General features: G+C 39.7%; 3 protein-coding genes and 1 non-coding gene across 4 annotated transcripts in view; 1 reads left to right on the top strand and 3 right to left on the bottom strand.

Annotated features, from left to right (window-relative positions):
- LOC140927837 (glycoprotein-N-acetylgalactosamine 3-beta-galactosyltransferase 1-like) overlaps positions 1-2,992 on the bottom strand; it is a 3,330-nt gene extending 338 nt beyond the window's left edge. The window contains exon 1 of the mRNA XM_073377521.1: positions 1-2,992. This exon is cut by the window's left edge and continues 338 nt beyond it. Within this exon, the coding sequence (XP_073233622.1) occupies positions 1,815-2,915 (1,101 nt within the window). The 5' untranslated portion in view covers positions 2,916-2,992 and the 3' untranslated portion in view covers positions 1-1,814.
- Positions 2,993-4,234: 1,242 nt separating this feature from the next.
- LOC140926674 (uncharacterized) lies at positions 4,235-5,248 on the bottom strand. Its single transcript, XM_073376391.1, has one exon. The coding sequence runs from the start codon at positions 5,238-5,240 to the stop codon at positions 4,497-4,499; it is 744 nt and encodes a 247-aa protein (XP_073232492.1). The 5' UTR covers positions 5,241-5,248; the 3' UTR covers positions 4,235-4,496.
- Positions 4,392-4,463, bottom strand: Trnad-guc (transfer RNA aspartic acid (anticodon GUC)). The gene has a single exon. It is a non-coding gene; the product is annotated as a tRNA-Asp (tRNA).
- Positions 5,249-5,323: 75 nt separating the features above from the next.
- LOC140927836 (maestro heat-like repeat-containing protein family member 1) overlaps positions 5,324-27,500 on the top strand; it is a 68,106-nt gene continuing 45,929 nt past the window's right edge. Inside the window, exons 1-9 of the mRNA XM_073377520.1 lie at positions 5,324-5,497; positions 8,600-8,745; positions 10,182-10,313; positions 12,379-12,541; positions 12,957-13,055; positions 14,611-14,762; positions 15,556-15,696; positions 16,556-16,648; positions 17,030-17,108. Of these exons, the coding sequence (XP_073233621.1) occupies positions 5,455-5,497; positions 8,600-8,745; positions 10,182-10,313; positions 12,379-12,541; positions 12,957-13,055; positions 14,611-14,762; positions 15,556-15,696; positions 16,556-16,648; positions 17,030-17,108 (1,048 nt within the window). The 5' untranslated portion in view covers positions 5,324-5,454. The remainder of the gene's footprint in view (positions 5,498-8,599; positions 8,746-10,181; positions 10,314-12,378; positions 12,542-12,956; positions 13,056-14,610; positions 14,763-15,555; positions 15,697-16,555; positions 16,649-17,029; positions 17,109-27,500) is intronic.

The following is a 27,500-nucleotide window of genomic DNA, read 5'->3' as shown; positions in this document are numbered from 1 at the left end:
AGTGAAAGTCTTGAATGATGATTTCATTGCATCAATATTGTTATTAAGTACTTTCTAAATTTTAAAATTTGTTAGTTAACCCCACTCTTGTATCAGCACAGGTAGCCCAAGCTTAAAAAAGAGATTTTATGGGAAATAAAACTTACAACAGATGTTTGAACTACGATGATTAAAAGTTATGAATTAAGTTTAAATATTATTAGCTGGTGTCGTTGTCCATCCTAATCTAAGAAGTTTCGGCACAACTTGAGGAGTACAACATAATCTAGCCTAGCAGTGTAATAATGGAGAGTAAAATTACACTATCAGGTCATATGATGTTATACTGCTTAAATCACACTGAAACTTTGTAGACAGATGGACAATGCATACTACTTATTAACTGAGAGTGAGGTCATCACAGGGAAATCTCAGACCTAGGTCTTGATGTATTGACCTTGCTATTGCTTGAAACAATACATCAAGGCATTGGTCTGAGATTTTCCTGTAATGACTGAACGGACAAGGTTTATCAGTTATCTGTTATATGGCCTTTTCATCATGGACCTGAGCCTGCGACCAATTAAAACCAACAATTGGTCAGCGGATAACTTTAAAAAAACACATCACCTCTGTGAGTTGTACACTTGAGCCCATGATACAGTCAGGTGACACTGATCAGTGGATACCCTTTTTGACAGCTGTCAATCGACCAGAACATGGATCTCCATAAGGATGTCCACTATCAAGTTAAACACAGATGGTATGTGCCTTGGACACCTAGCTAGTATTGCCTGGTCATTACAAGAAAATAATGCCCGGTCATTACAGGAAAACAGCCAGTCAGAGCGTATGTACCATTGTAGCTGTATAGGATAATTTACTTGTGGCTTTATTTCCTATACAAAGTCTTCATTCCCCATGCAAACTCTTATGTTATGCTTGGGTAACCTGTGGTATCAGTCATTGCTAAAAAAAAAAATTGACAACTGGTATGACTTTTGACTACGTATGGAACTTGCGATGGCCGTGAAAATTAGTATCCTCTTAGAAAATATATGCCAAGTGATATATCACAGTGAAACCTCTTCTTACACACCCGGGGTGACAAAACTTAAACAATGCTCATCAATTTTTCCACTCATTTCCTTAGAGCCACACTATAAACTGTGTGGGAAAAGAATAAACAGACGGAAGAGAAACATTTTCTAGCTGGGGATGTATAAAGTTAAAAGAAAGTGCAAAATTGAAGACTTTGCAAGGAAGGGATTAAAATCTTTTTCTCTGTGAACACAGGACTTGTTTTTTTTTACAAAAAAATGTAATGGGGAGGCCAAAAATATTGAAAAAATGCTTCAAGCAGTGATACTTATATTAGGCATGTCCTTTTCATACACTTTACCACTGTTGAGCCAAAATACCACCAGAGGCTAGGATGGTAAAGTTAAATCAGTTTGGTTCAGTTAAATTCAGTATATTTGCAAGGTCAAGTTTGTGAGAGGCTCTTTTAAGTGCATGGAGTTATCTTCTCATGTGCCAAACTAATATTTAAAATATTTAATAATGTTAAATTAATAATATGAGCTCATTCCAGCTATAGTTGTAATTCAGAAAGTATGCTGTTTAAACCAGCTGTGGATCTTTAGTAAAAATTTATCTAACTAGGTTTGGCACATACACGGTGCCGCATTGAAGTGGGTCTATGTTCTTAACTTATTTTAAGGACTATTAGCTTTTTGGAGTTGACATAAGGTGATCTGAAGTTTGCAGCTGATATCTGAGACTCTGATACAAAAGATATGAGGAAATCTTGCAATAAATTCTCATCTAGAACCTCATCTTGTTGCAGAATCGTCCTTTACAGATTTGTCTTGTGTGTCAGGTTTCCCAAGACCTTCAGAACTGTGATCATCATGAATCATTCCATAAGGTCTAAGATGGTAAACTAAATACTCCAACACGTACATCATGTTGGGATTAATATAATGAAAAGTCACGGCATGATCAGAACAACATTCTGGTCCATCTTTATATGGATTATTGTCATAACTCCAAAGCCAGAAATCTTTGTTTAGATACCCAGGGATAAGGTGATGTTCCGGGGGAAGCGGCATGAAGGTTTCCCTACCACTCTTATCCCTGGTATATGCCGGCTTGACACCCATTGCATTCAGACATTTCCCAACCTCCACATCCTCTGCAAATGATTGTTGAGCGCATTTAGAGGAATCACCGAGTGCTGTCTTAAATCTACGCAAAGTTTCTCGGCTGAACACATAACCAGCTCCGCCACTGTTGTATCCGCCGAAAGGCTTGAAGTATCTTCCTAGATAGTGGGGTTTCTCGGAATCCAGACTTGAAACCTGATGGCGGAGATTTTCGATTATGACGAACGTATCATCGTCCGCTTTAATAAACCAGTCAGCATCGTTTATGTGGTGCTCATAGACGTAATCCCAAGCTGCTCTGGTTTTACGCCACAACTGATCGCGACCCTCACCGACATCCAGCCCGATCGCCGGGAAACTAGGATCATCTTTAGAGCTCATAAACAAAAGAACATTGCATCTCTTTCCCCACGTTTCCTTGACTGGTTTTCCTTTGATAGGAAGATTTTCTGGACTCGTCATCACCCAGCAAAGAATTCTTATTTCCTGCTGCTCCTTCAGAGCTTCTTTATTTAAGGAGAGATGGTGATGATGATCTTTAAGATCTGCATCAAAATCCACTGGTGATTCAACCTTGAACTTGTTACTGTCGCGATGAACAATTTTATGCGTGATGTCTAAGTCGTCATCTTCGTTAAGTGGAGGAGACTTAGTGACCTGGACCTGTGAGTTTCTATCAGCATTGAAGTAACTCACTACAGTCACAACAAAAATCCCAAATGAGAAGCCGACAGCAAACGAGAGAAATGTTGCACGCGCTGCCGCCATGTTGTATTCATTGTACCACTGATATTTTTGTCACGTCACCTCGATTTGGTGTCATGACACGTCAGTAATTTGAACTGGTACTCACAAGGAGGAAAAAAGTACGGTGTTCATGGACTGACAAATGTAAACAAACCGGTATATTTTTGTAGTTCTGGTCAAAAACTCGTAGAATTTTCAGGAATAATTTAATTTTATCTAAGGATGCTACGCAACGGGAGTAGAATAAAATTACCCAACATCAAATTAGAAACCGCACCTGAACCAACAAGAAGCCCAGTCTTTAAAAATCTTAAGTCAAAAGAGGGCATTGAAAATTAGTTTTTTGTGTGTGTTCTTACCTTTTGTTGACACATAAAGTTAACAATGTTGAGTTTTATTTTGAAAGTAACTATTGAAAGCAAATTTCCCTGGTTTTTTAAAAGCTAGCTTAATTCTAGATGTATCTTTTATAAAGGAGCTTAAGATGAAGGAGAGGAAAGGAGCCAATTTTACTTCAAACCAAATTCAAATTCAACCAGAAAAAGGAAATTGAAGTACATTTTCAGAAAAAAAAATCGCGTATAAATAATTAAGACAGAATCCACCAGGAAACTGAGTAATTTCAATTTTCAGCTGATAAAAACTTTGTACCAGAATATTTTAGGCCATATCACTTTTTTTGTACACTTTTCAAGGGCTATAGATATAATTAGTCATTTGTAATAACGCCAAACACAATTCCTTATGGAAATCCGAGAAAATAAATTTCAAATTTCACAGGAATTGAGAAAACACAGGTAAAATCATCATGCGTAAGATTTCATTTTGTGAAATTTGAAGCTTTTGAAGTTTGTTTTCTCGGGCTCTCATGAGAACCTTTTCTTTGGAGTTATTTCATATAACTTATAACTTTTATAGCCCTCAAAAAGTGTTAAAAAAGGATGCAATATGCTTGAAATAATTCTAAAAAAGGGTTTCTGTCCACTGAAAAATAAAATTACTCTATTTCCTAATTTCCATTTTAATATAATAACATCTAAATGCACCAGTAGTCATGTTTTCATGTCATACATGTCCAATCAGACAAAAAGTTTTTTCCTTTTTTTTGAGAAGTCAGTGAATTTATTAAATGGTAATATGGCTAAGATGAAGTCCCTTCTGATTGGCTACAAGAGGAAGTGGACATTGGCCTTGTTTATTCTTCTCATTTTTATTAAACTAGTCTCTGTACATAAAGGTGCAAAAAAAGAGAAAACAGAAAAAGAACTTGGCCAACATCCAGCACTTGGTCAATGAATGCATATTGAGTGTAGCCTTTGCACTGGAGTTTTTGAATGCAAGAAAATTAAAAAAAAAACATCACATTTACCATACAGCACATTTATGCACACTTCTTAACTTCCACTGAAAAAAACCTAATTGAAGACAAAAAAATTCGGAGGAAATATCTATCACAAGTGCACGAGTCAAAATAAAGAGGGAAAAAAAATTCAGCTCCTCCCCGGCGGGGAATCGAACCCCGGTCTCCCGCGTGACAGGCGGGGATACTCACCACTATACTACCGAGGACCCGGCTTATCAGGATGAGAAAATTTAATTTACTTATAAAATAACAGCAGGCACACGGTGCACAATTTCTCCCAGACTGTTTTTGTGATTGAAAAAGAAAGGCTTGATTATTTTAATTTCATAAAGTAGCAGGGAATTGGATGCTAACGCGCGATTTACTGAAGTGCTCTGAACAAACACTCTGTAAAACTCTGCAATGCGTCTATCAAAATTGGACGGATGTATATTCCAATCTGGTGTTTCCTTGTTCAGACCTAGCATCTCTCTAACAGCATTTCCTTCATAAAGTTGGCCACTGAGTTTTTCTTGAAGCAAAATTTTCTTTTTCACGCTAATCGTCTCGCTTTTCGTGTGCTGATAAAATGCTTTCCCAGTCACATACTTGTGCCCGTGGCTTTCAACAAAATCACGAATTGGAAGCCGTTTCTTGACCGTTAACTGGACGAATTTTGCTGTCTCTACAGGAAATAGATTAGCAATCAAAGTATCGAAGTTTAATTTCTTTTCCGTCTTCGACGAAGAACGAGGATATAGTCGTCCAGTAGAAAGTTGCACATAACGTACTTTCCAGTTTTCAGCTCTCCCCAGATGAGCTGAGATCTTGCGTTTTGTACAGAGCTGGATAACGTGTGATCTCCAAAGAAAGTTCGAATTCGAGATTCGATTCCACTGCTGACAAACTTGACTCGCGCAGCATAAAGCCCTAACATCTAAAAACGAAAATATCGCGAACAAAACATCTTCTCCTAAACATTCCATAATTTTCAAAATGTTCATTCGAGTCCCGCCAGACCGCCAAAATCATACGAGCCTGCAAAAAACTCACGTGAATCCTGCGGTCTACCGTTTGAGGTGTTGGTAGGGATTCTGCAGCAAACTTCAATGTTCAGTGATGTAATGTTACGGTTTTTTGCCATTTTCTATCGTTCTTAACTAATGGTGGTGTATTTTCTGTGGTGTATGACGTAAAAAGGCATTTTGGCGAGTGAAGATGGCAGAGGACGAGGTCAAAAAGACGGGGGGACAAGTTGACGGTACGCTTCTAAACTCGCACGATAAGAATCTTATACTGCGAGTTCTTCTGGTTGCGGCTTAATTCCCACTCAATGAATTGTCAAAATCAAAACCTCAGTTACATGGTCAGATTTCTATAATGTTTGTGAAATCTGGGCATTTTTAGGGTTTGATTATGTTACCGACTACTGATTACTCGATCACTTCTTCCATTTTTGTTCATTATCCTTCCATCAGTTATTAAAGTAATTAAGACGAGTGTACTTATATATCTAAGAGCTTACATAAATTTTTGGGCTTCTCTTTCTCAAATGTGTACTTCTTGCCTAAAACAATGAAGTCACCTCACATTCAGGTTAGATTAATGCTACGTTAATTAAAATAAACTAAATTAGGAACCTTAGCCAAGGATTTTTGGGTGCTTATAGTATTTTAAATGGAGCATTATCAAAGGTTCGTGTCACTTCCTGTTTCAAAAATGATTTGCACGTGTGTATCAGTAGGCTCTTTCTCACTTTCTTCTACAATTTGGGTAGTTTCTTCTCTCTGTTCTTTTGGGGGATCTACCCCTGGAACCATCCTAGGGGTGGTATGCATTTCCCTAGTATGAATTTCAAATACGGTCGTTTTGCATTTTCAGGATCTAGAAGTACGCCATGTCCCTGTTGGTATTTTAACCTTCTTTTTGTTGTTTGTCATCATTTCATCTGTCTTATGTCACTGTTTCAGGGCCATGTCGCTTGTCGGAATTTTACCATAAAAGGTCGTCACCCTTGGGTTTCTGGGAATCTAACTTTAGGTGTACATGCCCAATGCCCAATGTTTCACAATATTATGATGCTAATTCTTTATGCTCGATAAATTAATGTCATTTTTATAGGGTCAGATAGCAACACTGTTATGCTCCATTATTCAGTATCTTTACTGTTCTTTTTCCTGATTTTCTCACTTGACTATCGAGACGACTTTTCTGGGGAGGTTTTAGTTTTGTAGAACTGGAACTGCTGTAATCTGTGTTTTCAGTTTCAGTTTCAGTTTCAGTTTATTTCACCACAAAAAAAAAAAATGAAACTGAAACTGAAAACATGACTTCCGTGTTTCTGCTTATCTGAACACGACCTGGTTTTCCTGTGGTAGATCCAATCCTATGGTTTTAATTATTTGACTGTCATAAAACATAGCGAGTCGAAGAAATTTCGCAGTAGTATTCCAATATAGTGCACGATTCTTTTGACTGCCAATACTGAACACTCAAATATTCAGGCATGGCGTGGACAACCCCTTTCCCCTGGGTACCAGAGGGTTTTTCTCGCGTATGACCAGGAGTTTTGTTGGCTGCAGGCGGACACGTCTTCGGCCTGACACAAGGGGCGATGCTGCGAGAAAAAACCTCTGGTGCAGAGCACCTTGATTTACCGGGCTAGACAGACCTTGATTTTGTCTCTAATCTGTCAATCAAACTGGTGGTCGCAAGACTATTAAGCTAATTCAAAAGTAATTATATATCAAGGGAGCAATGACACGCTCCAGCCCAAAGAGTCACTAAATCGTTAGAAAAACAAGCTGGAGTTTAAAAATCATTGCTTAAAGAGCAATCTTGTCACAGTGCAGTTCTCCATAATTTATGTAACTTCAGTTCAAGCTGCAATCCATTCTTCAAAATTTGGATCTGTAAATCACTAAGGAGAATTTAACATCCTGCAAAAACTACTTACCAGCTGGGCCTAGCATGACCAAACATTACAGGAAACCTTCACATTCACAGACAAATAGAAAACAACTTTGAGAAAATTAAACAAGCTAAAAGTTTATTAAGCAGTAATGAAGAAGTTTACATTTCAAAAGAGGTCAAAGAAAAATTTTCTTGACTCGCGCAGAGGGCAAATCTTGCCAACCAGAAATAAACTGCAGAAAATCAATATGTGTGTCACGACTTTTTGGTATGAAACAAGCAGCAAAAATGATGCACATTTGCTCAGTCATAATCTACCCTCCGGAGAAAAAATTCATTGGAACAAGTAGCTTTTTGGCATGAGGTAAAAGTCATGTGTTGCCTACTGACCCCCTTTTTACGCACTGCATATGCCAGGCAGTATCTGGAACTGCAGTGATTTTCCATAGCCAGTTGGCAAGACCTCCAATTAATTGAATATAATTTACAATGCCCTTTCTTAGTTCTGCACTTATCTCCTCCACATCATCGAATATTCCAATGACTTTGGCTAAATGTCTTATCTAAATCTCAGGTTCGTACAGGTATCTGATATTTCCAATTCTCTTCCAAAAAGCAAAAACGTATGCGATGTGTGCTTAGATTGTTTGGATTTGATCTTTGTCATCTTCAAACCACCCATGTCCCGATCATGAGCCTATTGAGATTGTAATCCAATCGGAGCGTTTGAAACATTTGATATCTCCAAGGAACAAGCAAAACATATCTCCAAGCTTAACATCTAGATTCTGGATGTTTTGGTATAAGCGGGGTTGTAATTTGCTTGGCGCTATCAAAGGTATGGCGCTCTGGTCCAGAGGCTTTTCAAGCAGGTCACTTTTTAAGACTTGACTGAAACCGGAAACCATGCATGAAAAGCCTCTGGCACCCAGGGTAAGAACCCTCATGTCTCTAGCTGATTCTTATAACACAGGTGTTATATTCTTAACATCATGAGCCTTTGCCTCCTTCCCTCCCCCCCTAAAACATGAGCCTTTCCCCTTCCCCCCTTAAAAAACGACTTTCCTAGAATAATACAGGCTACGCACTTTTATCTCTGAGCTTTAGACACTTTAACTTACCTTGAACTATGCTACATATGTTCAAATATGACGTACTGCTGGGAATTTGCACAGCAAAAAAAAATCGATATTCAGGGGTAAAACTTTTAATTCACCCTTTCCAATCTTATGATGCACCTAATGCCTTTCTTGACATTTTTCTAGTACATGTACTTCCCTGAATTATTATTTGTTTGTTATAAATAGATATAGACAAGTTTTTTATTGTTAAAGTTTCCTTTCAGTTTGTTATTTTTTTGTGGAAATTTAGAGGAGTTTTATTTGCAGTCTCAATTACAGAAAAAATAACCTGGCTGTATTAACTTCATGCATTCTCTTTCTTCTTGTAGAGCTTTGCCTGGCGCTTGTTGATGCAGCCAATGACAAGCAGCCTGAGGTGCGTGAGATGATCATGACATCTCTCCATGAACTTGGCAAAAAACAGCCTGAAATGGTCCTGAGTTCCATAAAAGGATATCTCATTAAGCATCAGAAGGTACGTTGATGGCAAGACTTATGAAAATTCCCTTGTCCTATTTTTAAATGGTGTTGCATCGCGATCGGGTGAAGGACTTTTCATACTTGATTGGCCAGTTTTAATGACCCAAAAACGGATCCCTGCTCTTAGGCCATTCAGAGTAGCTCTTTGGGAGCCAAAGGGATAAAGTTATCAATCACAATTAATTCAATGCAATGAAACATGACTTGCTTTTATTTAAAACTCCCACAAGATATTGATTGCAAAAGTATTAAAGGATCTATATATCTGTATAAGCACCATGATCTAGTAATTGTTGGTTGAAGTCAGTGATCATATTGTTGAGCCCATAACTTTAACCTTCACAAATTATTAAAACATGGCATAAAAATTCCACCTGCCGCCCCTAGTGGTGTAACGATTAATTGAATTCTCGATTAATTGTGATTATGACCATTCGGTTCGATTCACGATTCTTTGCTTCCATGTTTCGATTTTGGTTGGATTATTGCACACCTTTTCCAGGGTGTCCTTAGTGAGTTATTAGATTGTAAAATCGGAATCCAGAATACGTTAAAGTGTGCGTTTATAATTGACGAGCAAAGGCGATAGCATTTCGTGCACCGTTTTGTGTTGCCTGGTAAAAATGCTGTCCTTCAACCATCCCTTGAGAATTTCCAAATAAGGCAAACTATGTGCGAGACGTTCTTTGTCAGGTTCTCAAACATTTAAGTGACTGTGAATCCTCCTGTCCCTGCTACTATTCTCAAATTGAGGGTTTAGGGTTGCATGTTGTTTACATTACGTGTTATGTTATAAGAATTAAAGGGGCTGTGTCACGGCAGTCCAGTTCATTTTGTTTAATTTTGCCAATCACTCACTCTCAATCGCTATGGAACTTAATGTAAGCAAAGAAATTACAGGTAAATGACAAAATCAGAGATCCGAGACAAACAAATATGTCTCCTGAGCATTATTTTTGAACTTGCAAGCAGCAGGGATCAACTTTGAAAAACTGTTAGGCTGAACAGTTTTCAAAAACCCTAATTTCAATCCGTTTCAATCTTCTTCAGTTTTACCCATCCGTGGCATCTGTTGTTTCTGTTATGTTATTTTAACTTTCCTTTAAAGTTTTAAGCGGTTATTTTTATGTTTCTCTTTATTTAACGGGCATTTTGTAATTTCCTTATTTGGCTGAATTTCATGACACAGCTCCTTTAAGAAACATTTACATAATCAAATCGAAATAATCGAAATTGAAAGGCGATAATTGAAATCAAATCAAACCACGAGGAATATGAATTGTTACACCCCTAGCCGCCCCCACAGATGGGGGTAGCATTTGCTTTTTTGTCAGAGAGTTAACTGTCCTCAGACATACAACCTATATGTTGACAATTTATGTGTAACAATACTTAACAAATTGACAATATCTAACTTGCATTTCTCTATAGCTCAGTCATGGCCACAGGGTTGTTCTTCTAAAATCTGCATCAAAGGTTATTGGTGATACATTGAGCACTCTTTCGCTTGGCTTGGCAAAGCAATTGATCAAGCTGGCATCTGGAGAAATGACAAAGAGCAAGGTATACTTATTTATTAACCCTCTAAGCCCTAATATCCACATACAAATTCTCCAAACTGATCTCTCTATATATCCTTAATGAATATGTTGAGAGAATTTGATAAATGATCAAGGCATTTCCTCTTAGGTGATCATTTCTTTAATTCTCATAACCTAATCTATTGACCATGTATGGATATCATTAGGAGAAAATTGATTTTGGTCACCACTGGGACTTAAAGAGTTAATAATGATCTCAGACTACCTGTTTATTGTAACCTGGATTACTATAAGCCTAGGCCACCTGCAATCTTACACAGCATGGATCATTGCAAAATTATACCTTCTCACCAGCTTTTGCCCATGAGTGAAGAGAATAGGAGCTTCAGTTTATTAGCTTTTGATTTCAGATTGTATGGTGTTTCTAAATCAGCGTGCAAAGAAAATAGTGTGCAATAGCCCGGGACTAGTGGATTTTGCTATCAGGCTAGGAAATTCTGTTTTTAACTTTTCTCGACGGGCAAGTGATGCTTTTTGAGAAATTCGTATAACAGAAGAACTGTGAAATCAATTCTGCTAGTCAAGACATTTTTAGGGCTAGTTGAAATGATGTCTGGGCTAGTAAATGCAAGCTTCAGCTTGCCCAAATGGCAAGCTGTAAAAATGATTTTCCTTCCACCCTGAAAATGTTAAAGCAAGGATTTCCCTATTTACTGGGCTGCCTGTGGCAGGTCCAGCCATAATCTTGGTTTTCAGTTGTCTACGTAGAAAAACAAATACCCGGGGGAGGGAAAAAACAAGGTCTGGGAACAAGAAATGATGTTCTCTCAACTTGTTTCATACAATTTTCCCATGCACGAAAATTTTTGTACCTCGCCCACCCCTAAAGCATCTTTGCAGCTTAAAAATTAGTCTCCCCAGCTGGCTGTAAAGGGACTATTAAGACTGGCTTTTCATTTTAATATTTCCTCCTATTTAATGCAAAACATGCCACTTTAAAGGTCTAAATTTAGGATAAGAGAGATAAGAACCTGAGAGGGGTGTCTGCTTTACATTGGTGTCTACCCTACAGGGTGGTCTGTCATACAGTGATGTCCATGTTACAGGAGTGTTCACCTTTATAGTGATGCAGCTTAAAAATTAGTCTCCCAGCTTTCTGCAAAGGGGACTATTAAGACTGGCTTTTCATTGTAATATTTTCTTCTATTTAATGCAACACATGCCACTTTAGAGGTCTAAATTTAGGATAAGTTAGTATAATATGAACCTGACAGGGGTGTCTGCTACATTGGTGTCTACCTTACAGGGTTGTTGGTCATACAGTGATGTCCATGTTACAGGAGTGTCAACCTTTATAGTAATGTCCATCTTTAATACAAGCTAAGGGTGTCCATCTTGCAGGGTTTTCTATCTTATTAGGGTGTTTATCTTTACAGTGCCTTCCCTGTGGAGTGTCTGCCTTACAGTGGTGTCCACCTTACATTGGTGTCCAGTTTATGGGGTGTCCACTTTACTGGGGTGTCTATCTTAGCAGGGTTTCCACCTTGGAGGGGTGCATGCGTTACAGTAGTGTCTATCTTACAGGGGTGTGTGCCATACACTGGTGTCTACCTTTAGGGAGTGTCCAACTTAAGGTGGATTTCCATTATTGCATAATTTTTATGTGCATACACGCATAAATTTTACACGCATAAGTAAAAACTGTAAATAAGTTGAACCTTGCTCAACTTATACGTTTATGCTTGGCCTTTCATGCAATGCCTCTATTTCATTTCCATCTGCCCAGAAAAGTCATTCAACAGTGGAAATCATCCCTTACAGGAGTGCCTACCTTACAGAGTGTCTGCCTCACAGGGATGTCCACCTTTCAGTGGTGTCCACCTTACAAGGGTGTCCATCTTACAGGAGTGTCTGCCTTCTAGGGATGTCATTGCTGCAGGGGTATTTTTCTTTCAGGGGCATCCACTTTACAGGGGTTTACCACCTTACATATGGCTATTTTTTTTAGAAAGGTGTCTGCCTTAAATTTATCTCAGTTAGAAAATAAAAATGTAACTGCAGTTTACAGTCATAATTATCTTTGGTAGGATGTTGAGCCTGACTGGCAGTCATCAGCCTCAGAAGTGTTAGTTGCCCTGGGCAAAAGGTTTGATCATGAGGTTATGGCTGAACTCCTGGAAAAGCTAGCTCCTGGGTCGTTACCTCACTACTTTGTTGTACAGACACTTGCATCCTTCTCCAGTTCCAACTGTGAGTTAATGGTGTATTTGTACTACTTTAGTTCTATAAAAACAAAATAGTGATAAAGGGTTCCGTGTTTACTACTGAGTGATCGGTTGCACATATGAGTTTGCTTAGTACAAAAGAGAAAAAGAAACTAAACTCTGGTCCATGTGTGTACCAGTATTTGAGTAGGTGCCTTGATAGGCCTATTAAAAAAGCCATCGTCAATTTGCCAATCAGGTTGAAAGGAAGTTGAAGACATGTATTTCTGGTAATTGTTGAGTCTGTTACTGGCTTGGAACAAGGATGTCAGCGCTGCTTTACAGACTTTACTAACAGGGATCAAAATAATTATGTCTGTGATGCAAGCTAGTAGAACTCCTGAACTTTAAAAATAACAATTATACCTCATTTTATGTCAATCTGTTTTTGTTGTCTGCAGCCTTTGGTGTTGTTCCTTTCCTTAAAGACATTCTTGGTCGCATGTTGCCAATGATGGGAATGGCTAAACAAGACAACTTAAAATGGGTGATAGCTAACTGTAAGTACTCTAACATGACAAAGCAATGTTATCATTTAATGGTAATGTTTGCTCTAATGGTGATATAGATGGTGAACAGATATTAGTTTTTAAAATGGCAATTCAAGTAGAAATTTATGTTCATGATGGTAGCCCAGGGGAGGGGTGGGTAGCCTGAGCCCAGTATAAAATTCCCTTGAGTCTGCCTTTTTACAGCCGAAATCATGACAGACTTTCCTACCCTTTCAAATACAGTCAACTCCTGGGAGTTCGAAGTAAATAATCGGAAATAAGGAAATATTAAACAAGTGGATGGGGAGGGAATGCAAGTATCACGACACTTCACTTCACTAGAGGTAGCAAGAGATTTTGAAAAAGGAATTAAGCAAGAAAGCTTGTTTAATACACAGGGCTGGACACTGTATTTGAACTGGAGTGACAAAGAAGTAAAGACAAAGAATGACACAGTTGTTTTGAAATAAATTCAGTTTTTTGTACTTCAGTAAAATGTTTTTTTTCCACTTGTCACAAACTTAAAACACTGGTTTGAGTTATCAAGGGTAAAATGATAGACCTGAAGGGAAACAAAAATTACTTCAAGTTAGTGGGAGGTTTGAATGATCGAGGGTTCGAGTTACTGACGGTAAAATTAAAATAAATGGGTGAAGGAAATCTACGGGAAATCGATTTGATTTGAGTTAGGCCATTATAAGGAGTACCCCTCCCCCCAGGGATGGTAGTAGTATACAAGTAGTAGTGCTGGATTGTTAGGATGGTGATACTTACTGTAAATGATCTAGGAGATGCCTTCTCTCAAATAAACACCTCTTGTCTGCTGCAGTCGCTAGCCTGTTAAGTTAGTGCCCAAGGTTTCTAATAAATGCCCCCTACTTAATAGATGCCTCCACCCCCCCCCCCCCATCAGTTAGAGACAACTCTCTATGCTGAATGATCAGCCAAAGTTAACCTCCCAAATCTTTCCAAGTCATTAAACTTGGACATTTCACCATAGTTAATAGAGGGGAATGGTTATGAAGTTGATTAGGCTCTGAATTTGTTTTTTTTTGTTGACCTGACGGTGCACAATGTTCAATAGCATTCCTATCTTTGTGATCTATGTTGCATCAATTTATTCAGTCATAATTTGTGAACAGAAAATAAAGTATAGTTTGCACTGTCAGGAAGCTTCTAACATAAACTACAGCATTTGTTGTCTTTATCTTTGATAACCAGTCTTTCTGTCTTTCATAACCAGTCTCCTGTAATAACTGTGACTCAACAGGTTAAAAATAACAACACAATGACCTTCACAAGAATTCTCACATCAATGTTGTGATTTTAAAGAACCATAGATCTCCAGACAACATTGATGTATCAATAGATGGGATGGATGATCTACTGTTTATGAACTCCCTTGTTATTTTTGCCAAAAGCATTTTAATATTATTTTGTTGAAATTGTTACATTTGTGAGAATAAATGCCTCTTTCCTTAAAATGCCTCCTATCTTTTTAATGCCCCTTAATGATAAATAATTTATCATATATAATAGCATTATATGTTATTTTTACTTGCAGGTCTTGCTAGATTTTGTGAGAGTATTGTTGACTACATAGCAAATGCTGAAAATGCACCATACCCAGATATAACTGTGGACAGATTTCATGGTGAAATCTCTGCAGCTTATGATGTTCTGTTTAATGTGTGGATCAAATCAAATGAACCAAAGGTGATGATCATATCATGATGGACTATTATACATTTCTGGGAAACTGCCCACCTACCCCTCCCCTAAGCCAACATTAACACTTACTTCTCACTTAGGACAAAATGTTGGCTTAGGGGAGGGGTAGGTGGGCAGTTTCCCACCATGTTTTGTTATGACACACATTGTAAAAGTCACTAGTAAGGCCCTGTTTGGATGAAACTCCTGTGACATGGCCTTGAAACGGCGACTTAGGACAGCAGAAATGGTGACAAATACAGTGGTAAATACTGACACCGACTCCTAAGAGGACCTCACTGATAAGCTATTTTGTGAAAGTTGTTCTAAAAAGTTGAAAATGAAACTAAGCAAATCGCTATAAATTCCTCATTAATTTAAAGGCTTAACAGAAAATAATAATAATATACAGAAAAGAACTTACTCATTGCTTGCATTGTTCATAACATTACATCGGCTTGTGAAAAAGAATTTAGTTGAATGATGAGTTTTTAAGCTTTACATTCCTCATTCTCTTGTTCAGTCATTTTATAAATTCTCTTTTAAAGAATGTTAAAACTGCATTTCTTATATCTACCAGCAGTTGGCCCTGCAATTTACCTGATATTTTTTGCAAGGTCTAATAATAACAGATCTAAAGTTTTCTTAGATCTGCAAGCATTTGGCCCTGCAATTTACGTGATATTTTTTGCAAGATCTAATGATATTGTCTTTACCTCATGGTAGAAGTCTTGGACTACACAGGTAAATTAATTAAAAGCTCATTGGCTTGTTGTTTTTATTATTTTTGGCAATCTAGGTTCGCCTTGCAGTCGTGGATGCTGTTGGTCACATGACTCTCATTATGGCTAAGGACAAACTTGAGGAGCAGTTGCCGAGGCTACTTCCTGGAATAACGGGTCTATACAAAAGGCACACAGAGCACTACCTTATTACACAGGTAAAGACAAAAGTACATTGAGCTTGCACCTTGCATATGTGATAGAGGTGTGTGCTATAAATAAATGAAATAATTAAGAATGATTTAGAGGGATACCCCCATAGCGCTTCTTCGCCTACCATTCCTGGTTCAAATAGGAAATTGGAAATATTTGTTTTTGAGGAGAGGGGAAAACTGGAGTACCCGGAAAAATAACCTTTTAGCACAAAGGAGAGAACCCGTAACAAACTCAACCCACATGTGGCATCAATGCTGAGATTTGAACCCTGGGCTTCATTGGTGGGAGGCGGGCGCTCTGACCTTTGTGCAACTCTTGCTCCCCCTTATAATTATTAAGCAATTATCCCTATTTCATCTAGAGATTTTGCCAAAAAATACTATTTGAAGCTTCAACAATTTCTAGTCTACCATTATGCCTTTTTCTTCTGGTGATTTTGCCAAAAAATACTATTTGAAGCTTCAACCATTTCTACTGTAAACATTGGGAACGGAACATCAAATGGAACGGACCATTTCAGTTTCATCTGACCGGAATATTCGGGGCCTGCTTTGAAGGTGGTCCACTTTGATCCGTCCGGTTATCTCGGTCGGTTGGACCAAAATGTCCCTGTCCATTTGACAAAATTGTTGTCCCTGGTACCACTCTTTTGTATCCTGTGTAACCGGAATGTCCCGTGGAATGTACCGTTCCAATGGGCACGTGGAATTTCCGAAATTTCAAACCGGAATTTTTGTTCAATGGAAAGCGTCCATCCTGTACCAGATGAACACAATTTTGATGTGGCTGAAAAGTGTTTGAATTTATTAGCGATCATTTTCACAAATTAATGTTGTTGTTATTTTAATTCACTGATACCAGGGTCTTTGCTTGGTGTTAGAAGCTTCATGTAAAGATGGTGGAGCAATTATCTCGCCTTTAATTGACAATTTATTAGGAGGATTGCACAGCATGGTAAGTGCTGAAATCCTCCGTACGTCTGCTTGGGTTTAAAATTGATAACTAGGTTTCTCATTATTTTGATGTTCAGAAGTATGTAATTGGCTGTTTTCTTTCTTGGCTTTCCTTCCCTTCATGAGTCAGGGCAGTCACTAACAGCTGAAGGCTTGGGGCTGAGGATTTCCCCTAGGCTACTATGAACATTACCCCTACAAAGAAATAAAACTTCACAGCTTCTTGGACTGAAGTAAACCCAATGAACTAGACTTGCTACGAGTCGCCCTTAAGAATTTCTTTAGCGAGCGACGAAGTCGCGAGAGGTCCTGTCCCGCGCCACATTAAATTGGAGGAAGGTCGTTTTTGAAAGTCTACCAATGAACTTCTTTATCTTTTCAGGCGTGTAACTTACCGGATTATTCAAATCCAATTTCTGTGAAAAACCACAATGAAGTGTTGCGATGCTTTTCTGTACTAAGTAAGTACCGTTCAATATTAGTACTTTCTAATACTCTAAGAGTATTGAAAAATGTTTAGGTCAAAAGTACAGTCAAACTCCTTTAATACACACACTCAGAGGCCATAGAAAGTGTCCATATTAAGCGTGTTGTATTTAGATAAATTTGCAATGCAAGGGTTTTTTTCCCCGGGACAAGGCAAACTGTTGGTAATAACTAGGTGTCCGTATTAAGGAGGTGTCCGTAGAGCGGGGTTTTACCGCAGTAATTAATCTTCTTATTTATTTTAGGGGATGGCTTTATTAATTAGGAATGAATTGCATTACTCAGGTTTCGTACTCTTTGGAGCTCTTCAAATTCCATGACATTTCATTACTTTTCCATGACCTTTTAAAGTTTTTCAAGACCTTACCTATGGCCAAGGCTTATGGGAGGTGGTCCACGGCTCTACGAAAACGCAAAGTCATCTCCGTGCACTTTTTGGGGTTAAGAACCATTATTGTTTGTAGCAGCCCAAGTGCTGATGTTGTCAAGTTCAGATTGCGAAATTGACACCCCGCGTGCCGCTGCAAATTCTGATATAGTGATGTCATCTACATACTTCCAGTATGAGCAACGCGGGGAGGCCAATTTCAAATCGTCAATCATTATTACAAAAAGTATAGGACCCAGTTTGGTCCCTTGAGGGATCCATGGTATGATAGAGCAACGCACCCCTAAGTCAATTAGCTTTCTAATAACGAGGGTATGGTCGATCCTGTCAAACGCCTTGCTTAAGTCAAGCAAGCAGGCTCTCAAATAACAACCAGGATTATCAAGCTCAGAGAGCCAGTTGTGGATGAGATCGAGTAGGCAGTAAGTGGTGGAAGATCCTTTAAGACTACCAAATTGGCGACTATCAATATGCTCGCCAACATCCTCGATCATCCAAGAGACCACAAAATCTTCCAAGACCTTAGACAAAATCGTGGTTAAAGAGATACGTCGGGTGTCGCTCTCACATAGAGGTTGTTTTACCTTCGGAATGGGTATGATGTTAGAACATTTCCACAGAATTGGGACTTGGCCGGTAGAAAGCGATGTGTTAAAGATCTTTGTGACAGGCTCGGTCAGTTCGTAGGCAAGTTCTTTAATTATCCTAGGCAAAATGCTGTCAGGCCCCATAGCCTTGTTTGTTTTTACATGCAAAAGCTTTTTGCAAACCACGTGGGAATGTACAATAAGCACTTCCTCAGCAGATGGTAAAAATGATGGGAGGCATGACTTACCAAGTGGTGGAATATCAGCAGCTACGGTTGCGTAGTACTGATTTAGAGACTCAGCAAGTTCGCCCTCTGACAGCACAACGCCGTCGCGCTCGAGGGTGAAGCAGGACTGGCTATAAGTTCTTCCCGACAACACATTGACAGTACGCCACCACTGGCGAACATCATCTTTCCGTGTGTTTCGTACTTTTTCCTCATAAAATTTCCTCTACCTTGCTTTAATCTCTGACTGTACCTTACGTCTGTAAAGGCGCCACAACTGAGCATCACCAGAGTGAAATGCTTGCTGGCGCTCCTTAATTAGCTGTTGTATACGTGCAGTTATCCAGGATTTATCAGTTGGATGAAATCGAACAGTAGAAGTTTTTTCGTTCTAGAATATCGTAAATGGTCGACTGCGGCGTTGACGGCGGCAGTAAAAGATGAGGCAAGGTCATTTGCCGAGGGACTGGGTCCAAGTCCGTGGAATCACTCGTTCAGTCCCGCCCAAAGGCCAAAACCATTCAAACCAGACTCAGGATAACGACGCACACTGCGCTTTACAGTAGGTGTCCACATGATTGAATTATGGTCCGATGAACCGAGGGGAGCAAAAATGTCAGGTTTAGCTGTCACTTTCAAAAATTCTTAGGACCTTCTTTGTTTTAGGGTATTTTTGGACCTTACACAGTTCAACAGACATAAACTCTGGTGCCCACCAAACTGCGTGCCGTTCGCGCTGTTCAATCACTTCTCTCTTTGTTACATTGTCCTTGCCTTGTCATCGGCAGTAACTAATCTATCAAACAAAACTTTAATTTTCCATGACTTTCCAGGCCTGGAAAATGAAATGCTCAAATTCCATGACTTTCAGGTTTTCCATAACCTGTACGAACCCTGTTACTACATTGTAAATCAAAATTTAGCCTTGTGCGAATTAATAAGGAATGCTGATTGGTGTGTTGCTGACAGAGATATTCTAAATTGGGCAAACTTCAAAAAACTGTTCATTTGTTTGGAACGTGCATGCAAAATATGTGCAATCGCACGTCCCTGCAAATACTGAATCATGTAAGAGCTCACAGATACTAAAGAAGAAGGAGTGAATGGAATAAAGCTCTAAGTGTCTTTTGATGAAATGTCAAATTCTCTCTTTTGTAATATCCACGACGCACACACCGCCATAACAGTTGGAACTTTTTTCTAATGGTAAACATCACGTGATATAGGTACAGAATGCGTGCGAAGTTACACAGGATACCACATCCCTTCCTGACATTACAAAGTGTGTTACTCAAGCATAGTCTGAAATAACAACAAACAAAATAAAGTTTCCATGCGTTAAAGTGTTTAGTCAAGTTTGAAGTGGGTGATATCTCAGTAGCTCGTCTGGCTGTGATTCTGGAGCCATTTATCTCGTGTACATCAATTGTAGAATACCGGATCGTATGGCGTGCTCCATTTGTTTCTTTTCTCTTGCTTGACCAACACGTAGTCACCCAGCAGAAGTCTTCCTTGTCCTGTGTTTCTGCCTTCTCGGTTCTGTATAATTTTCTGTTTGTACACTTCATCTCTCTCATCTATGATGTCGTCCTTCTCAGATCTCTGCACTTTTGGCTGAATATGATCCAACTTGGTCCTTACGGTTGCTACTCTCATTGCCTCAGAAGGGGTGATTCCCGTGGCTGGAAGTGGGGTTGATCTGTATGCAGTCAGCATGTCCTGTATTACATTCTGTCTCTTTAGGCGGCGTTTTCCTTGCTGGTGTGCAGTCTGTTCCTTCTTGTTTAGCATTTGCAAGAATCGCTTAACTTCTCCATTTTCTCTAGGGTTGAGTGGCGTAATCTTGTGGTGTTCAAATCGTTTTTCAAGAGCAAATTCTTGGAAATCTTTCGAATTAAATGGTGGTCCGTCGTCGCTCTCTATCCTCATTGGAGTTCCATAGGTTGCGAATATGTGCTTCAGTCTCTCCTTGTTGACTTTGAAATTGGTTGAGGGTACTACCTCTACTACTGGGTATCTAGTTCTTCTGTCAATCAGTACGAGGTTGTCGTGGCCATCTGGGTATGTTCCACCATGGTCGATGGATACTGTATCCCACGGTTGGCTGGGGATGTTTGTCACCTTAATGGGTTCTTCTCTCTTCTCCTTTGTATAGCTACTTGGCATTCGTAACACTGGTTGATGGCTGCATCAATGATACTGTTTAGTAAAGGGAACCAGTATTTCTCTCTCAGTAGCTGTTTGGCCTTGGTCTTGCCCAAGTGTCCAAGGTTGTGTCCTAGCTTGACTACTTCCTTCTGTAGGGTTGCTGGTAGCGCTATATGCTGTTTTCTGAAAATCAGTCCTTCTGTGATTGACAACTCTTGCTTCACGTGAAGGTATGGTCCCAGGTCTTTGTCTCGCTTGTGCTTTTCCCAGTCTCCCTTCACTATTCTCTTCACTTGTTTTTGCATCACTTCATCTTTCGGGGTTTTTTCTCTAATCCTTGTGATGACTACAGCATGTTCTGTGTTCACGGTCCATCTGCTGATCTTTTCGGTGCTGTCATCTCCTGTTTCAGTTAGTGGTTGCCTGGATAGTGGATAGGTAGTCTAGGGGGTCTGCTTCGTCTTTTCCGGGCTCGTACACCAGCTCATAGTCAACGTCCTGCATTTCCATAATCCATTTTTAGATTCTGGGTGGCATCGTGGCTTTCGCTTCATTGAATAAGGGTAACAGTGGTTTGTGCGCTGTGAATACGGTGAATCTCGGTGCTCCAAGCAGGTTAACTCGCAGTCGTTCTTTTGCCCACTTGATGTCTAGAGCATATTTCTCGGTCTGGCTATATCTTATCTCGGTTTCAATCATTGTGCGACTGATGAAATGCGCTGGCTGTATACCCTTTGCAGTAGGGCTGCTGATAAGCCTTGGTTGTAGCTTGCGACTGTGCGAAAGATTATAGGTCTAGATGGGTCAAAAAATACTATTGTCTTGTCGTTTGAGATGTTGTCTTCAGTTCCTGAATGATTTTTCTTCTTCTTTCTCCCATTTGAATTTGTGTCTTTCCGGGTCATCTGATAAAGTGGTGCTGCTATGGCCGCATAGTTGCTGATGTAGTTGTCCAAGTAGCCTGCCATTCCCAGAAAACTCCGGACGGCTTCTTTTCTTTCTGGAGGGCTGCATTTCTTGATTGCTTTTACTTTGTCTGGTGACGGTTTCAGTCTGTCCTTGGTGAAGACATGTCCAAAAAAGTCAATCTGTTCTCTCCTGCGGCAGGGTAGGTGCGCTTGACTGCAGAGCGGGAGGTCGCGGGCTCGATTCCCGAGACCGGACCAATACTCAAGGTCTTAAAATAACTGAGAAATGACGGTACTCTCTTTGCCCTGCAAATGACGAGACTTTCGCGTGGCTCGGATGACCACGTAAAATGGCGGTCCTCAACGAGTACTTTCGTGCTAAATACATTGACACTCAAATAGAGTGCATTTGTTTCCCCGAACTGCCATTTCTCTTTGTTAAATGTTACTCCATGATCTCTTGCTTGCTGGAGGACGGTCTTCAGTGCCTCTTTGTGTTTTGCTTCATCTCTTCTTCCGAGGAGTATGTCATCTCTTCGGTTCAGGCAGTGGGGTATGTCTCCGAAGGCTCTGAACATTGCTTCATCGAAAACATCTTGTGAAGATTTAGCTCCAGATACTAGTCTCTTTGGTCTGTGATTCCCCCAAGGTGTACTGAATGTTGCTACCTGTCTTGTGGCAGGGTCTTGTGTCAGTTAGTGATAGCCTTGTCTCAAGTCCAATTTCCTGAAGATCTTTTAGTCATGCAGGCGGTAGATAAAATCTTCAACTATTGGTGACTGAACACATCTACTTCGTTTCATTGCTTCATTAGGTATTCGCATGTCACTGATTATCTGAGATTCTAATTCTTCATTCTTAATATGTAGGTTTAGGCTGCAAAGCTAGGGGTGAGCACCATGTGATCGTTTCTCCGTCCGGGACTTTCTTAAATATGTTTTCTTTTACTCCCTGCTTAAGCCATTTTTTGAGAGGTTTTTGCAGATGATATAGGACTGGGCGTGGTCTCTGGGTTACTGGAATGGCTTTGGATCCATCTCTAGCTTGACTTCTACCTCTTCGCCTGTTCTCTTGTCTCGGAAGCATCCTATCCCTTGAAATGTATCATTGTATTCACTGAGTAACGCCTTAATGTCATCTGGTGGCTTCACTGACTTAATTCTAAGCTCATTGGTTTCTTTAAGTGTTCCGTCGGGATCAATCTTGATCATTCCCAGTTCAGTTAGTGTGTTCTTGTTTGGGAGTGGAGGAGAATCCATTTTTCTCTCGATCACTAAGAACTTGCTTTTTGCTCCTCGATTCTTGTTTCGAATCGTTGTATGAAATTCACCTTTAACTACCAGATCAGACTGGAGAGTCTTCAATGTGTCTTTGCTTGGATCTAGTTCTCTGATTTCCTTTGATCTGTGTTTTAGGGCTCTGAATTGATACTCGTCCATCACGTTCACACTTCCCTCGTTGTCATATTCTACATGCGTACTCTCCTATTCTGAGAAGAACAGTGTCCTGAGTTCTACCTGATCTCAGTCTCTTTGCTCGATAGAAGACGTGTCGTGCTGTCTGCTGAAGGTAAAGTTAGCAATCTGATGCGCTGCTTGCGTCAGTGTCTGTCTCGGTTGATTTCTTGACTTTCTCTTTTGGTGACTCTATGCTTGTCTCTTGTCTGACCCTAGCCTGCGAACAGCAGACATATTTCCGGTCGTAGAGGAAGAGAAGCGACGACCGGAAATATGGCTGCTGTTCGCAGGCTAGTCTGATCCTGATCTACAGCACGTTGCATAATGATTGTATTTACGACACTTCAGGCACTGCTGTCCCTAAGCTGGACAGTTGCGTCCAGGGGGATGGAGTCCTGTTTTCCCACAGTATTGGCAGCTGTTCTTGGAGCTTCTTACTTCTTTCTTGTGTTCTTGCTTGCGGTTTTTTTGCGGTGAAGGTTTCTTGTTCGGTTATCTTGGGTATCTTGCACCTCCTCTAGCATCTCTCTGAGATTTTCCCCACTGCTATTTCACCTTGGACATTTTGTAATCTTTTTTCATGTTTTTTACTTGCTGGTTAATGTCTTCTCTTTAGCTGGCTTCTTCGAGGAACTGGTCAAGTGTCCACCTCTTCTGTATGCTTTTCTTGATAAGGTCGTTATTCTTGATTCTTTGTATCAGCTGTTCGAAGATCCTGTCGTCGGTCTGGTCGCCGAATTCACAATCTTTCGCCTTCTTGCGTAGCCGCGCTGTGTAGTTTACGATACTTTCTCCCGGTTCTTGTCGTTGTTTGCTGAGGGGTTGTCTGGAATCTTGAATGAGTTTATTCTAAGTGATTTTCCGAAAGTGACAAAACTTCAGCGTTCGTCAGCAGTAATAAATTATTTATTATTTATTTATTCTGTTTGAATAACTAAAAAAAAACAAAACAAAAATCAACGATATAACGTGGCAGTAGATACAAACACAATGCTAGATCGTGCGAAACGCCTGTCGTTTACTCAAGACTTTTTCTTGCAAGAACTGATGCAAGAACTTGATAGGGATATTCTTGATACCGAAATACCCTGAGAAGCTTATTGTCTCAGCTATTAACTGGGTATAGTGTAGTATAGCTGTTTGTAGTATACTGTAGATGTGTAAGCGTTTGTTACATGTTTATTTGTTATATATAACATGTATTCGGTACATCCCTCCGTGAACGCGAACTGCAGTGATGTTATTACAGTCCCTCTATTTTTCTCGCCCTCTCCCCCTAGAGATATAATCCCCGACGCCCGCCTCCTCGGTATATTTGAAAATCAAGATGGCCGCCATAAAATGGTAAGACGCGCTATATCTCGACGATCTCACGAAAAAATATCCAGATATTCTGCAGGATTTTGTGCATTATTTTCGGCGTTCGAGATCAGGTCAGGTACACAGTTTCATGGCTGCACTGACCTGTCTACGCTCTGTAGAGACAAATCTCACACTTACTTGCCCCTCCCCCAAATCGTTTGTTTGTAGTCTCCCAGTTTCTGGGAGACACATGACCAGCGTTTTCCAGGGTCTCTCTCTCTCGGTCCGTAGGGCGGGTAGGAGAGAACCCTGGGAACGAAGTTGCAATTACGCAAGGGAAATCCACGTCAAGCATTATTTACCGGTTTTGGAGATTGGTAAACTGACAAAATTTTGTAGGAATTCCGCCAAAACAGCGCATGTATTTGTTCGATTAAAAAAAAATATAAGTAAACAACAGTTTTTACTTTTTGATATGCACTTTTGATGACACAAGAAATAAGACGATTAATATCACCCGAAAATTAAGTATTCGTTAGGCTTAACGAGCCATCCAGCTGCAGTTGTAATTAGAGAGAAGTGTGACGTCACGTTACCATGGTAGCAAAATTTCTGGATCCCAACAATAGGGAGCTTAAGCAACGACGCCGGCGACAGCAGAGAGAACTGGAAAAAAAGCAATAGGTTTATATCTGCAAAACAAGAACTGTGTACGTGCATCACGCTTTTTTGTACGTTTCTTAGCCGCCGTTGCACGACTGCGACGTGAAACTTCCTAATTTCACGCACCAGCTTCTTGACTTGGATACGGTCCTTTCGGATTTAACCCCAGAAAATTTCGCCATCATTTGACAAATTAAATGAAATTGAATAAGATCGTCGAAGTTTGAAACAGTACGAATTCGCTTTTTAAGTGATGTTTTCGGTTTGTTGTCATCCAGAAATTTTGCTACCATGGCAACGTGACGTAACGACTTCTCCTCTCTATTGATTAGCATAACAGAAATCGGTTAATTTTCAATAAGACTGTCGGTGAAAATTAAACTTTTAATAGAGGGTGAATTTACAGTGAAAAAGATGGTAAACTAATGCGATAAACAGATGTATTGCCTTAAAGTTTCTTTCACCGCTTGCCTTACTTCTCTGATCTTCCAACTGTAAAGCAACGGGTTAAGCGACGAGTTGAAATACAGTAAAGTAATCGTTAAATGCAAGACCGTTGAAGCCGTTTCTCCTAGTTTAAATGCCAGCAATGCGACGGTTATAGAGAACGGCAGATAACAAACAACCAATGCTATCTGCACCCACAGTGAACTGTACACTGCCTTTCTATATCGAGCTGTGTTCAGGGCAGCGGCTTGATTAGGTTGCCCTTGAAAAATGTGGTTGTGTACTTGATTTTGGTTATGCCGAAGAGTGATGAAAATTTTTGTATATGAAAAAAATGAGGTAACCAGGCATACAAGAAATACTGTGCCATAGAGCCGTGAGTGAACAGGACTTAAAGGTTTCCAAAAGTGGATTAATGGGAAGACGATGGACAAAATCCACATAACAGCTACAATGATATATGCTCTCCTCAAAGTTAAAACTTGCCTATATCTCAGTCCAAGCATTAGAGCGAGAAGTCTGTCCAAGCCTAATGCAGTTAGTGTCAATATAGACACCGCAGTTACAAGCAAACCCGAGAGAGTATTTGCCAAGGCTGTATAATAACAAATATTCCATTTTTCGTTCACTATCGAAATCCACTGGGCGACCTTAAGAGGTTCCACGATGATACCAACACAGAGATCAGTTATCGCTAGGTTACGATACAGGAGTTTGGACGGCGGATGAAGTGAAGATACTTTGTGTAGAGCAACTTGGATCAGAGTGTTCCCCAGAAATGCAGCAACAGAAAAAAAGACATTTATTGCTGAAAGAAAGATCAGCTCACCATGTGCCCTTCCTGTAAATGCTACCGAGCAGGACAGTTCTTCAAATGCCTTTTGGTTCAGTTCATCTTCCGTAAAATTGCTTAGTTCTGCGCACATTTCCGTCTGGTTGCAAGATGAACTGACTACCTACAGTATAGTACAGTTAAAATCCTCCAAGACTGGTAAATCTGTTACCATGGAGTTGCACTTCCGTAAAATTGCTTAGTTCTGCGCACATTTCCGTCTGGTTGCAAGATGAACTGACTACCTACAGTATAGTACAGTTAAAATCCTCCAAGACTGGTAAATCTGTTACCATGGAGTTGCACTGGCGACTACATGGTCGACCAGTACAGCTAAACCAATCATATAGGTTGTTTTCAGTCAACAAAAAACATTGACTGGTGAAAGAAAGATAAGCTCACAGTGGCCCTCCAGTAAATTCTGCCGAGCAAGCCAGTTATTCGGCTGTCTTAGTCTGGATTTTATCTTCCTTGAATTTTGTTAGTTCTACCACTTCTCCGACGACTGTGGGATATTACTCTTGCAAATGTGCGCTCTTTCCGAGTATTAGCTCTCTTTATATAGGTTAAGCTGTCAGTCAACTAATATGCCTTTGTTTAAACTAAGATACAGCTGTACCCGTGGAGAGGAAGTTTTAACGGTCCAAACATGTCAAGCTGCGGAATTTATGATTTTAGCTAACTTAATGAAGACGCCATAAAACCTCGTTTCCATCGGGATAGTAGAAGTTAGGTATCTATGAAACGTACCCACTATTTTAACATTATTTTTGCTCAAATTTTAAACGCTGTCGTTTTTAATTAAGAGCGGCCCTTGTCAGTATAAACGCCTGGCTTCTATAAATATGTTAACAACGTTTATGACCGGTAAATAAAAATTCATGGCACGTAGTTTTTAACTACTGGATTATGCGTAGCTTAAGGAACCAGTTATTCCCGTTCCGCGATTGCCCAGAGCTTTTGGTGTTATGATTTTGCACATTTCACAGGAAGATAAGCTGTCTTCATGTGGACTTTGAATGTTTCAAATTAGCACTATATCCAACTGTGAGACAGAAGTTTATGAACTTTTCAAGATTTTTGACTCGTCTAGGCGATAAACATGACGAAAAGCTGGTCCAACCACTGGTAACCCAGGTTCACTGTTTGTGTCATGTACGGGTTTCATAACATGAGTAAATATAGAGAACTTAGGTCTGGAAATTTGCTTCTCAAACTCATTAATACTTCATTAAGAAAATACAAAGGAAATTAATGTTTAATGAGTGTTTGGAAATCGGATGAAACACTGCTTAGTATTTGCATCCTTAATTTCTCCTTCAAAAATGATTTTGTTTGAGAAGAAATATCAAACATTCGACACAGTGTTTCATCACCAGATGAAACACCTCGAAGTTCGTCAAAAATA

Source organism: Porites lutea, chromosome 2 (assembly GCF_958299795.1).
Source record: "Porites lutea chromosome 2, jaPorLute2.1, whole genome shotgun sequence".
NCBI classification, from domain to species: Eukaryota; Metazoa; Cnidaria; class Anthozoa; order Scleractinia; family Poritidae; genus Porites; species Porites lutea.
This window is presented reverse-complemented; position numbering and strand designations above follow the sequence as displayed.